Source organism: Phyllostomus discolor, chromosome 13, assembly GCF_004126475.2.
Source record: "Phyllostomus discolor isolate MPI-MPIP mPhyDis1 chromosome 13, mPhyDis1.pri.v3, whole genome shotgun sequence".
NCBI classification, from domain to species: domain Eukaryota; kingdom Metazoa; phylum Chordata; class Mammalia; order Chiroptera; family Phyllostomidae; genus Phyllostomus; species Phyllostomus discolor.
The window spans coordinates 44,725,279-44,737,807 of NC_040915.2; the positions used below are offsets into that span (position 1 = coordinate 44,725,279).

A 12,529-nucleotide genomic window follows, 5' to 3' on the forward strand; every position below is an offset into this window, starting at 1 on the left:
AAAAAAAAGTATGAAGGTCAAGTACTTCCTGTCTTCACATCCTAGGCCACTGAGGCCTAGCGCAGGGCCGGTCGGGGTGGCTGGGCCTGGAGCTCCGTCCAGGGCTCTGGGCACCGTCCCAGGTGCCGGGGGGCACTCCCGCTGCTCATTCCGTGGCCCCCCGATGGCTGTCCCTGATGAGGAACGGGCCAGACAGCTGTGCGTCCGGCGTGTTCACCAGTGAGAATAAAAGGGCCCAGCTAGGGCTGCCACTCCAGGGTTAGAATTGGGGTGCACAGGGCAGAGAGAGGGAGCACCCTTTCCCTTTTTGTCCGATGGGGGCGCTGCCGGACTCCGTGGAATCCAGAGCCCCTACGGTTCTCTCCCAGACCGACGCGGAGGCCAGTGGCCGAGTGCGTGGCAGGCCTTACCAGGTGCCAGGCCCCGAGATAGGTTCCCTTCCATGAACGGGCAGTCTAGGAGGAGTGCGTTCCCCGAGCCACAGAGCCAGTAACCCAGCTTGGGATTTATTTATTTATTATTTATTTTTAAAGATGTTATTTATTTATTTTTAGAGAGGGAAGAGAGGGAGATAGAGAGAGAGAGAGACATCAGTGTGCGGTTGCTGGGGGCCGTGGCCTGCAATCCAGGCATGTACCCTGACTGGGAATCGAACCTGCGACACTTCAGTTTGCAGCCCGTGCTCAATTCACTGAGCTACGCCAGCCAGGGCTTGAGCTTGGGATTTACAAAAATACTTTTTATTGGAGAGAATTTCACTTATTTATTTTTTATTTTATGTTTTTTTTTTATTGGAGAGAATTTTAAAAAGCACCGAGAGCAGACCAAGTATACTGAACTACTGTGTCCCCATCACCCCCGAAAACACCCTCTGTGGTCCCGCCCCCGCCCCTCATCCCGTCCTCCTCTCCTGCACCATTTGCAGCATTTCCACACGTCAGACCATTTCACCCGTCACGTTTTCAGTGTGTGATTCTCCATGAGAAGGGATTTTGAAGCTCCTAATCACAGTAGCATTGTCACAGTCCCTTAAAATGAGTAAATACCGCCTGGCTGGTGTAGCTCAGTGGATTGAGCTCGGGCTGCGAACCAAAGTGTTGCAGGTTCGATTCCCAGTCAGGGCACATGCCTGGGCTGCAGGCCACGGCCCCCAGCAACCACTCATTGATGTTTCCCTCTCTCTCTCTCTCTTCCTCCCTTCCCTCTCTAAAAAATAAATAAATAAAATCTAAAAAAAAGGAGTAAATACCCATTCCACACTTCCACCGCCCTGCAGTGCTGAATCCTTTGTCATTCCTCTAGAGCACAGGTGGTACACACAAGGTCCTTGGGCCAAATCTGGCTGGCACCTTGTTTCTACCCAGCGGCAACGCTGAGCTCTCTTAAGGAGTAGTTACATGTACACATTCCTAACCTCACATTCAGCCCTTTGAAGGCGACCTCGAGGCTGATGTGGCCCCCCGGGGAAAATGAGTTTGGCACCCCTGCTCTAGAGGGTCCCACCTGTCCCTGCATCCCTGAGCCCTAGGTTACCTTGCTGAGCCCACACAGGTGCCTGGCAGGGGGAGGGAAGAGCCCTGTGGCCAGTCTGTGGAGATGAACGATCCTCCGTGTGCCGAGTGCCTGAGCCCCGAGGAGGACCCTCCGACGAGAGAGGCCGTTGGGTGAAAGGAGGGAGAGCGAGGTCGGAAGCAAAGGAGGGCTTGTTCTCGCCAGAGTGGAGAGAGCATCTGAGATTTAAAATCGTGTCCTGCGTGACGTTTTTAAAGAAAGAATGTATTGAAGTGAAACTGACACAATATAAAACTTACCATTTTTTAAAAGATTTTATTTATTTATTTTTAGAGAGGGAAGGGAGGGAGATAGAGAGAGAGAGAGAGAAACATCAATGTGCGGTTGCTGGGGGTCATGGCCTGCAACCCAGGCATGTGCCCTGACTGGGAATCGAACCTGCGACACTTTGGTTCGCAGCCTGCGCTCAATCCACTGAGCTATGCCAGCCAGGTTAAAAAAACTTACCGTTTTTAAAGTGTACAATGCACTGGCGTCTAATACCTTCACGTGTTGTGCAACCGTCACTTCTGCCTGTTCCAAAGGGGACTTGGACCCAGCAGCGGTCACTCCCCATTTCTCTGCCCCCAGCCCCTGACAACCGCTCGGCCACTTTCCGTCTCCACGGATTCACCTGTTCCTGACATTCCGTACCAATGGCGTTGTCACGCCATGTGACCACTTGCATGTCTCTTCTCACTGAGCATCATGTTTTTGAGGCTCGTCCCTGTCATCGCGTGGGTGGGCACTGCGTGTCTTCTCGTGGCCGAATAATTTACATTTTTAATGTTTTTCTTTAATTGATGGGAGACTTGTGAAAGGAAAGACATACTTTTAGTAAAACCAACTTGGGTCATTCGGTGTCTGAGCTTCTTTTAACAACAGCTTGCTGGGATAATTTACATTCCATGCACTTCACCTATTTAAAGTGGACAGTGGGATGGTTTGGGGTCTGTCCACAGATTTGTGTGTGACCACCAGCCGTGAATTTGAGAACATTTTCGACGCGCCCCCCCCCCCCCCCCATCAAAGCCCCTTAGCCATAGACGTCTCGACTGCTTTAGGGTCTGTAGTGGTCAGTCCATCGGGACCGGCTGGCAGAGGATGAGGTGCCTCCCTTTGTCCACCTGTCCACCTGTCCACCTGTAATGAGAGACGGACTTGGCTGCACGCGGTGCCTGCCCATGGGCCTACGCTGTTCTTCTGAGAAGCATTTCACCTGCGTGAGCTTGTTCCCGTCCCAGGACAGCCCCACAGGCTGGCTGCCATTTCTGCAGCCACGTTCCTGAGGGGAAGAAGAATTCTTAGAGGAGCCGAGAGGCCCGGCTGGGGTTTGAACCCACGAAGTCTTTGCTTAATCACTGCATGGTGTTGGTCAGGGGCGGCTGAGTGCTCAGCCTTCCATGCTGACTTGCAGGAACCTTGAAGGCTGTGATTCCCATCACCTACCTGCCAGCAAACCCCCTCCCACAGGAGACCTCACAGGCTTGACCTTGAGTGAGGGTAGGGAGGGGAGGGGAGGGGAGGAGAGGAGGTGTTGGAGGCTGCCAGAGGGGTGAGGGTTTGGGGGCCTGGAGGCCTGTGCTGCCCCCCCCCCGCCCCAGGCTCTGACAGCAGGCTCCCTGCCAGGTGGGCTTTCCAGAAGGGCTGAGCAGAGCCCACCTGTTCCAGGAGCCCTGGTAAGGAGCCAGCAGGGCCAGGAGCGCACCAGAATTCCCAGCAAAGTTCAGGGATGCCCCCTGGTGGATCTGCACTCCCAGAGCAGCAACCAAGCACTTCTCCCAGCTTTCCCAGGATCCCCGGTGGGGGGGATCCTGGGGGGATCATTTTTCAACCTCAGTGCATGATTGGGATTCAGCATTGCCTGGGACGAGGTGGGGGTGGGGGTGAGCACTTGAGCCCTGGCATCAGATAGAATGGGCTTCAAGTTCCACCTCCGCTGCTCACACTACCTGGGTATTTTGGGGCAAGCGAGTGGTCCAAGCCTCAGTTTCTTTTCCATCAAATGGGTATAAGAGATGTCCCACCTCACCGAACTGTTACTACAATTAACTTATTCTGTGTAGAGAGCTTGCCTGGGCTGCCGCGCCCAGGAAGGATTGACTGTTCTAATTGGCAGAAAGAGAATGTTCTGGGGCTGTCTTGAGCGAATCACATCTGTCTCCAGACCTTGGTTTCCTCATTAGTAAAACAGGGACGGTCCTCCTTGGCTCCTGGGGTGGCTGGGAAAACCAGACACTGAATGCAAACGACAGTAACTCCCTGCGTTAAAGGCGTTCTGTTATAACTCACTTCCAACCAGGTGAAAGGCACAATGTGTTTATTCAGCAAATATTGACCGTGGGCCCGTCAGGGGGCCGGCTGGGCGCACAGAGCTGTGTTTGCCGCTGTGCACGGACAGGGAGCATCGGTGTGCAACCTCCACGAGGGTTTCGTCCGGTTCAAGGGTCTGCAGACTTTCCCCAGAGCCAGAGAGCAAATATCTCAGGCTCTGCCCGCCCTCCAGTCTCCATCAATCACTCAGCTCCGCAGCTGAAGCCTGGAAGCGTCCAGGGACGTGGGAACCAGGGAGCGGGGCCGTGTGCCCCAAGAAGCGTTGTATCTGGACCCAGAGATTGGAACATCATGTGATTTTTCACCCCGCAAAACGTTATTGTGCTTTTAACTTCCTCCTCCACCGCGTAAAAGTGTAAACGCCATCCTTAGCGTGGCCCACATAGAAGTGGGTGGCGGGCCCGGCCCGTTTGGCGCTCTGTTCATGCGTGATTCTTGGCTGGCTTTGAGGGGGGGTGCTGCCCACCTGCTTCTGGTTCTTGCCCGCTTTTCTTTTTCTCCTCTGGCTTGCTGTGTCCTTGTCCTTGAGCTGATGAGGAGTGGGGTTCTTACCAGAAGGCGCCCGACAGACAGGAGGGACCAGGCCCCGAGGCTCCGAGGCCCGGAGGCCCCGAGGACCTGGCCGTCTGCTTCCTGCCTGCCGTCTCCCCCACCCCCCGCCTGCCCACAGCACGCCCACTTTGCTGGAGCTCCGGAGCCCTCGTGATTCCCATTCACAGATGGGGAAGCAGAGGCCCCGAAAGGGTCACGTCTTCCTCGAGGGTCTGCGGTCCGTGGTGCTCCAGGGCTTGCGGCAAAGGCCCCGCCCCTTAGTTCCGAGCCTGTCCTCCTCTGTTGGGGGGCTCGCCGCAGAGGTGGGGGCTGGGGCACTTGCTCTCTGTGGTTCAATCATGCGTCTGAGAAGTCGTGTGTCACATGCTGTGCGGAACAGCCAACATTCATCATTTGTTTGGTTCATAAATATCTACTGAGCTCCTACTATGCGCCAAGTTACCTAGATACATGGGGTGAAGGAGTGAACAAGACATAAGCCTCCTGCCCTCAGGACAGCTGCAGAGGAGGAGGGAAGAAAGACAAAGAAATGTACTTAGGGCCCTGGCTGGTGTGGCTCAGTGGATTGAGCGCTGGCCTGCAAACTGAAAGGTCACACGTTCGATTCCCAGTCAGGGCACATGCCTGGGTTGTGAGCCAGGTCCCCAGTTTGGGGTCACATGAGAGAGGCGATCCATTGATGTTTCTCTCCCACATCAATGTTTCTCTGCCTCTCTTTCTTCCTCCCTTCCCATCTCTCTAAAATGTATATATAAATAAATAAGATCTTAAATAAAAAAGAAACCTATTTAGGGATTGCGATTCGCACCAGGGAGTTACGGAGGGACACGTTCGTTTATGTGCCAGACGCAGTGCCGAGGGCCCCTGTACTCTCCGCCGGGGTTAGTCCTCACGGCCGGCCGGTGAGAGAAGAGCAGGGTGAAGCTGAGGCTGTTCGGAGCAGTCTCGTACCTTTCCTGGCCTCCCAGACGAGGGAGGGGCCTGCTAGACAACTAATTGTCTTAGAGATAAGTCTTTTCCTCCTGCTGCCAATAAACAGAAAGGCCTTGAGTGCCTTGCAAAGGATTCTCTGACGGGCAGTGGGGAGCCAGGGACGGTTCGAGCAGAGAGAGGAGAGCCCACGGTCAGGTCCCTGTCCTAGACAGCTCACGCCAGCAGCAGCTGGGAGGGTGGGGAGGAGGTGGAGCGTGGAGACCCTTGCAAAGCTGTGGGGGTCACCTTGGAGAGCAGCGGTGATTGTGGCGTGGGCTGGATGGTGGAGGAAGCAGGTGGGTCGGAGAGATTGGGTAAGGAGAGTGACAGACGCGGTAATAGCGTGGGCGTGGCGTTAAGGGCGACGTGTGTGGGGTGTCCTTAGGAGGAGGAGAGCGGGAGGAGGTTTTGTTTATGGGGGCTCCCAGGTAGGGTGTGGAGGGAGTTACCTGGCGTGTGCGTCCCGCCCCCAGGCAGCCGGCGGCTGGTGGACGTGATGGACGTGAACACGCAGAAGGGCATGGAGATGAGCATGTCCCAGTTCGTGCGCTACTACGAGACGCCGGAGGCTCAGCGGGAGAAGCTGTACAACGTGATCAGCCTGGAGTTCAGCCACACCAAGCTGGAGCACTTGGTCAAGCGGCCCACTGTGGTAGGCCCCTGGCCGTGCGCGCGGGCTCCCTTGGGATACCCGCCACCTCCAGGCCTCGCCCTGCCCGCCCTGCTGCGGCCGGCTGGCGGGAGGGTGGGGGGAAGGGATGGCGGGAACAGGACGATGGGGGGAGGCGCCGTGGGAGCCCAGTTCCAGGGCGGCTGAGGCCAGGAGGTGCTGATGGGGGTCTGGCTTCCAGGTAGACCTGGTGGACTGGGTGGACAACATGTGGCCCCAGCACTTGAAGGAGAAGCAGATGGAAGCCACAAACGCCATTGCGGAGATGAAGTACCCGAAAGTGAAGAAGTAAGACGGCCCGCTGGCAGCCGGGGGGGCTGGGAAGGGGTGGGGGCTGGAAGTGAGCCCCCTCGGAGGCCAGAGCACGGCAGAGACGGGCAGAGACGGGCCCTCAGTGTGGGTGGTGGGCATCTCGCTTCCCCGGAACTCAGGGGTCCTGCGTTCTCATCGGGGGCTGCAGCCTCCTTCCGGACGGTCCTTTGGCCTCCCTGCCAGCTGTCCCCAGGGGCGTGTGGCCCGAGGAGGAGGAAGAGTAATGGCAATGGTCTCTGTGCATGCGCATCTGACTGCACACGTGTGTGTTTGCATGCGTGTGTGCACTCACATGTGTGTGTTCACACGTACTTGTCCAGCCTTTCTCAACTCAGGGAGGCCCACCCACTGTGGACACTGCTTTTGTGGAGGGATAGGGTGGGTTGTGGTGTTTCTTTTCTTCTTGCTGCTGGGCCCAGGGGCCACTCCTCCAGGAAAGCCTTTCCCCAGTCCAGCCCGGGGCTGCCCCCCCGCCAGACGTCCTGAGACGTGGCTGTAAGCAGGAGGTTGGCACTGGGCTGGGCCGGCGCCACACCCACTAGCAGGGATGTCACCGCATACACCTCGAGACACACGCCGTGCCGAGCAAGTCATGAGACCGTCCGGTTGCTCAACACGGGCTCGAGAATTTGTGTGACGGCCCCTTGGGAGGAGGAGGAAGTCACCCTGAGGCCTTCACTATCTTGGGGGCCGTTGGTGTTTCCGTTTCCAGGACGGGAAGGAGAGGCTGGCTGTCCTGTCCCAGCAGGACGGCCGCCCTGGGCTTCCCAGAAGAGTCGGCTCTGGTGGCCTGAGTCCATTAGCGCCCCTCTGCCCTGCCGCCAGGAGTGCCCCCAGGAGTTCACAGAGGCTGCGAACGTCTCATTGGGGCGGCACTTCATTGGGTGCCTGCTGAATGCGGACTCGGCGCCGGGCTTTGTCAGGGAGGCCGGGTGCTGGTGCTGGGCTTCGCCAGGCTTTGCTTTCAAGCTCTCGCTCTCTCTCTCTTTAATGACTTCCCAGGTGTTTTTCTCCTCTCGAAGACGAGGGCTGAGGTGTGCCTCTCCCCCCAGCAGAGGCAAACATTCCCGGGAGGAGTCCTTTTCGGCTGGTGGCACCGGGAAATGCTCTCGGAGGAGACATTGAACCCGGGCTTTAAAGGAGATGGAAGGGGAGGTGGGCGGGGACGGAGGGAGGGACGTGCCAAGGGCCTGGAGGGAATCATGAGGGTGGAGCTGGAGGAAGGCCTGCAGGACTCAGGGATGAGTTAGAGGCAGACCCCGGTTCTCGTTGATTGGATGATGATTGATTGATTGATTGATGCATTCGTTCATTCAGCGTGCTGAACATCGAGTTGGTGCTGGGCACTGGGAATGCAGCCGGGAGGAACCTGGATGAGCTCCCTGCCCTGATGGAGCTTACAGTCTCTCTGGGGACAGACATGCATCTAATAACCAGAGGAACAAAGGGACCCTAGCAGCTGAGATGGGCCACAGGCGGAGACCCACTGTGCCACGGGAGACTGTATCGGGAGATCCTCCGGGAGGGGGTGGGGCAGGCGGGCAGGCATCCCTGAGCTGAGCTCTAAAGGGAAAGGGGCTCCTTAGGAGCTGAGGCCCAGGAAGACTTTTCCTGGCTATGCAGAGAGCCCGGGTGGCAGGGTAGGGCGGGCGACAACCTGTGGAAGGGTGGCAAGTGAGGCTGGGGATCAGGGAAGGGCCAGTGGGTACACGGTGGGCGGGGGTGGGGCGCCAGGGGGAACAGGGCTGGTGCACCATAGCGAGGGGCCTGTATTTCTCCTAAGAGCAGTGGGAACCTGCCGAGATCAGAAGCAGCAGAGAGGGATGGGCTCGGAGTTGCATCCCGCACGTTTCCCGGCTGCTGTGTGAGCTGAGGGAGAGGGGGGTGGGGCAGCAGGAGGAACCACTGCAGTGTCAGATGAGGGTGAAGATGGGCCAGGGAGAGGAGGGCGGAGGGCAGACCAGACGTGTGGGAAGAGGAAATAATAGACAGCAGTGGGTGACATACATTTCAGGGAACTGATGTCTACCTTGACTCCCTTAGATACTTAGGGAAGAATTTCACTTCATTGAAAGATTCCTCTCACATAGTGAGCTCTGTTAATACCTTGAGAATCCTGTCTAATTACCCCCAAAAAAGGGCTCACCGTTTTCTGGGACCACCTGTCTTGGACATAGCGGTGGGATTGTGTGCCAGACAGATTGCTAAGCTCCGCCAGTGGCTGTGCCAACTTGTTAGAGGATTTGAACCTTGTTAGAAGGAACATCGTCACCGTGGAACTAGCTAGCCCGCTCGTTCGGCTGGAAAGAATGCTGGTTTCCGTTAATAAGCCAGGTAAAATCCGGCGGCGACGAAGGCCCCCAGGACCGCAGCATGGTTCTGTGGAATTTAATTAAAACGGCACTGTTTTGGAAACCACAGAGTTTTCATGCTGGAGGTGCCTGGAGACTGGAGACAGCCGGCCGGCCACCCGAATCGAGGGCTTGCGGGAGGGGAGACGGAGCGTCACAAACCGGCACTGCCGTCTCCAGAGCTGTGCTGCTCAGTCCTGAGGGGTTAGGCACTTTTGAAAAGATTTTATTTATTTATTTTTAGAGAGGGAAGGGAGGGAGAAAGAGAGAGAGAGAGAGAGAAACATCAATGTGCAGTTGCTGGGGATCGTGGCCTGCAACCCTGGCATGTGCCCTGGCTGGGAATCGAACCTGCGATGCTTTGGTTCGCAGCCCGCGCTCAATCCACTGAGCTACGCCAGCCAGGTCTATTGTTGCATTTATTGAGTGTTATGTACAAGACACTATTTTAAGCAGTTGGTGGACTGCTTGTTCTCATGGTCCTTATGGTCTGGCGGGGAGAAGAGACAGGCAAGCAAACAAGTGAATAATATAATTTGGGGGACACATGTTGTGAAGAAGCATAAAAGGGAAGGAAGACGACCAGGTGGACTGAATGAGTATCAGTTGTACTGTCCGTTTCTGCGGTTGCCTTCCGCTCTACCTACAGAATTTTAAAAAATACTCTTTGCTGTGTAGAGTCGTCTAGGCAAATTCCTTAGGATCACATCCACAGTGATCATTTATTTGGGAGTAACCCTGTATTAGCTCTTTGTCGCTGCACAACACATTACTCCTCAAAATTCACAACTTAAAAAAAAAATCTTCGCAACTTAACAACAGCAAGCGTTGTCTCGTAGTCTGTGTAGGTCAGGATTCCGTAGGCGGCTCAGCAGTGCGGCTCCGGTTCTGAGCTCTCAGGAGCTCCTGTCCAGACAGGCTGGGGCCGCTGTCCTCTGAAGGCTCGCCTGGGGCAGGAGGACCCGCCCCACGGCTGCGGGCAGGAGGCCTCAGCTCCCGGCCCCGTGGGTCTCTCCCCAGGGACGCTTGAGTGTCCCCATGCCATGGCAGCTGGTCCGCCAGAGCCTGGGGTCCGAGAGAGCACAAAGGGAGCCAGAGTACCTCGCGAGGCCTAATTTTGGAAGTTGCATACCGTTCACTTCAGCCACATTCTATTAATTAAAAGTGAGTCACTGCCTCTGGCCCGAACTCCTGGGGTGGGGAATCGGGCTCTGCCCCCGGGAGGGAGGGGTGTTAAAGAATTCGTGGGCCTGTTCTAAAGGCTCCACCGTCTCCCAGGTCGGCGATATTCAACCTTTTTCATCTCAAGGCACACGTGAACTAACTACTAAAATTCTGCGGTGCACCAAAACATATACTTTTTGCTGATCTGATGAAAAAATAGGTGTGATTTCGACTCGTTCACACTGGGTGGCTATCACGGTGTTGGCTGTGGTCATTATGCTACTTCACGATCTGAGGGAACAGAGGCCAGCGCCCCCCCTCCCCCCACTAAAACAGTCAGGTATTGATCGCTTGGGTCACACCCGTTGGAAATTGCCGCCCTAGGTGTATGACACGGGCGTGCATTTTCCACTGCGGACCGTTGGGTATTGTAACGCGTTCCAGAAGGAAATGAGCAAGTCCCTTCCTCCCCGGCCCTGCAGCACACAGGGCTGGCAGACACGAGGTTTGCTGGCTGTGGATGGAAAGAGCTCAGAAATCCAACAGAAGGGGGATCTCGCCAAAAGCGTGTTGGCCCCCACATCGTTGAGCGTTGGCAGCATTTTCCCGCCGTGCAGTTTCTCGGGGCGACAGGAAGAACTGGGGAAATGTGGGGACGCAAAACCGAAACAGGATAAAAACAGGCACGGGACAGGCCAGCTCCCGGGGCTCCTCTGTCATGCTGGGGGCCGCAGCAAGTCTTGCATCTTCTCTTAGAGACTCCGGCTTCCCTTCTGTGAAGTGCGGGGGCTGTAATGCCTGCCCCCGCCCCGCCCCCAAGACCTTGGGGAAGTCATAGCCTACAGTGGATGCGACAAGATGCTAGACCCGGTGGCCTCAGGTGGTCACACAGGACCCAGCCTACTTCCTCTGCTCTGTCTTCTTTGTATCGGTTTGAGAGAGAGAGAGAGAGAGAGAGAGAACAACACATCAATTTGTTGTTCCACTTACTGATGCATTCATTGGTTGATTTTTTTAAAAGTTTTATTATTTTTTTATTTTAATCGTTGTTCAGTGGATTCTTGTATGTGTCCTGCCCGGGGATCAAACCCGCATCTGTCAGATGTGGGTGATGCTCTAACCAGCTGAGCTGCCCAGCCAGGGCCATCCTCCGCTTTTCGGTCTCTCCCCGCTCACATTTGCGCTGGGCTTTTATCTGTCTCTGCACCCCACGCCCAGCTTCTCTTCTCAGCCACGTGTGCCGGCCTTGTAAACGAAAGTCCCTGTGTGGTAGATCGGGCGGGGAGGCCGACTGGCCTGGGGAGGCTGCTCAGCTCACATGGGACAGGGTGGGGGGGACCTGGGGGCTGTGCCCCAGACCCCAGGCCTCTGGATTTCTGGCTTTTCCTCTCTACCTCTTTACCTTTAAAAGGAACAAAGAAAACCGGCCTTTTCTGAGCCGCCATGTACGCACCACCCAGGTGCTGTGAGTTAGACACTTAGCGCACATGTAGCAGGGCTGGAAGCAGGTGTGACGGCTGCCAATCTACAGATGAGAAAACGGAAGTTCATGGAGCTTTCCTGCAGGTCCAGGGTGTAGCAACTGAGTGTAATCCTGGAGGGGCTGATGTGGCTTGTGGATTAAGTGGAGAGCCAGGCTTTCAGAAAGTTTGGTTTGGTTTTCTGAAGCAAACCGTACTGGCCCAAACCAGACACGTGCAGGGCCTGGTCTGACTCAGGAGGGCCGGCGGCTGGAGGCCCCAGACGCTTGCCGAGTGGCAGAGGCGGGAAAGGCTGAGTCCAGTGTCACACCGCTGATTAGAATAATGAACCCCAGGCCCGCTGCCGGGTGCGCCACTCACACAGATGAATTCGACACTGGCCCCTGCCATCCGGGAGCTGGGGCGTGCCTGGTCATAATTCTCCCGTGTGGACAATTCCTTGAACTCCACCTCCGTTGGGTGGGGGGCAAGGCCCTCGCTCAAGGACACCCATGAATGACTGCTCAAACCCAGGGTGGGGGATAGTTCTTGTAATTATTACTTTTTCTCTCAAAAAGGCAAAACATAGATAGGATGGATAGGATGGAAAATCCCCCCAGTCCAAGGAGCTCTGCCTGACCCCTTGGCCGGCCACCCCTCGGCCGCCACCAGGGAGCAGTGCCCTGGCGGGAGGTGCGCACCACCTCAGAAATGGCTTCAGTGTCTGCCTCCCTAAAAGGGGGGTCCTAGGGCTGTCTTAAAGGTGAAAGGACATCATGCATGTAAATAGCTAATATTAGCGCTTGCCCGTTGGACTCGATACTTGATCTTGGTGGCTTAATTAGCACTCGACCATTAATACTGGTGGGTAGCCCCAGTGGACGGGGTTTGGTCAAAGACCGGAGAAGCTGGGTTTCTTCTACCCCTGTCGTGGTTTATGCGCCACAGGTCTCCTGTCCCCTTGTAACGTTTTTTTTGGGGGGGAAGGGTGTGGGGACCGGATGGGAGGAGGGCTGGGGCCCCGGGGAGCGGGCCGTGGAGGGTGGGACTTCTGAGGTGATCTGGACGGGCTCCCTCAGCAGGAAGTCCCCGGCGAGGTCTGGCTGCAACTGCAGAGCTGCTTCTGGGGGGGTTGGAAGTCAGTTGCCAGGTAGACGTGGGGG

The 12,529-nt window shown here is 56.3% G+C and overlaps 1 protein-coding gene across 6 annotated transcripts in view; it reads left to right on the forward strand.

Annotated features, from left to right (window-relative positions):
• The window catches only part of KDM2B (lysine demethylase 2B), a 102,477-nt gene that overhangs the window by 17,058 nt on the left and 72,890 nt on the right, over positions 1-12,529 (forward strand). For all 6 annotated transcript variants that reach the window (XM_036014584.1, XM_036014585.1, XM_036014586.1 and 3 more), the window contains exons 5-6: positions 5,883-6,061; positions 6,261-6,367. In XM_036014584.1, coding sequence (XP_035870477.1) covers positions 5,883-6,061; positions 6,261-6,367 — 286 coding nt within the window. The remainder of the gene's footprint in view (positions 1-5,882; positions 6,062-6,260; positions 6,368-12,529) is intronic.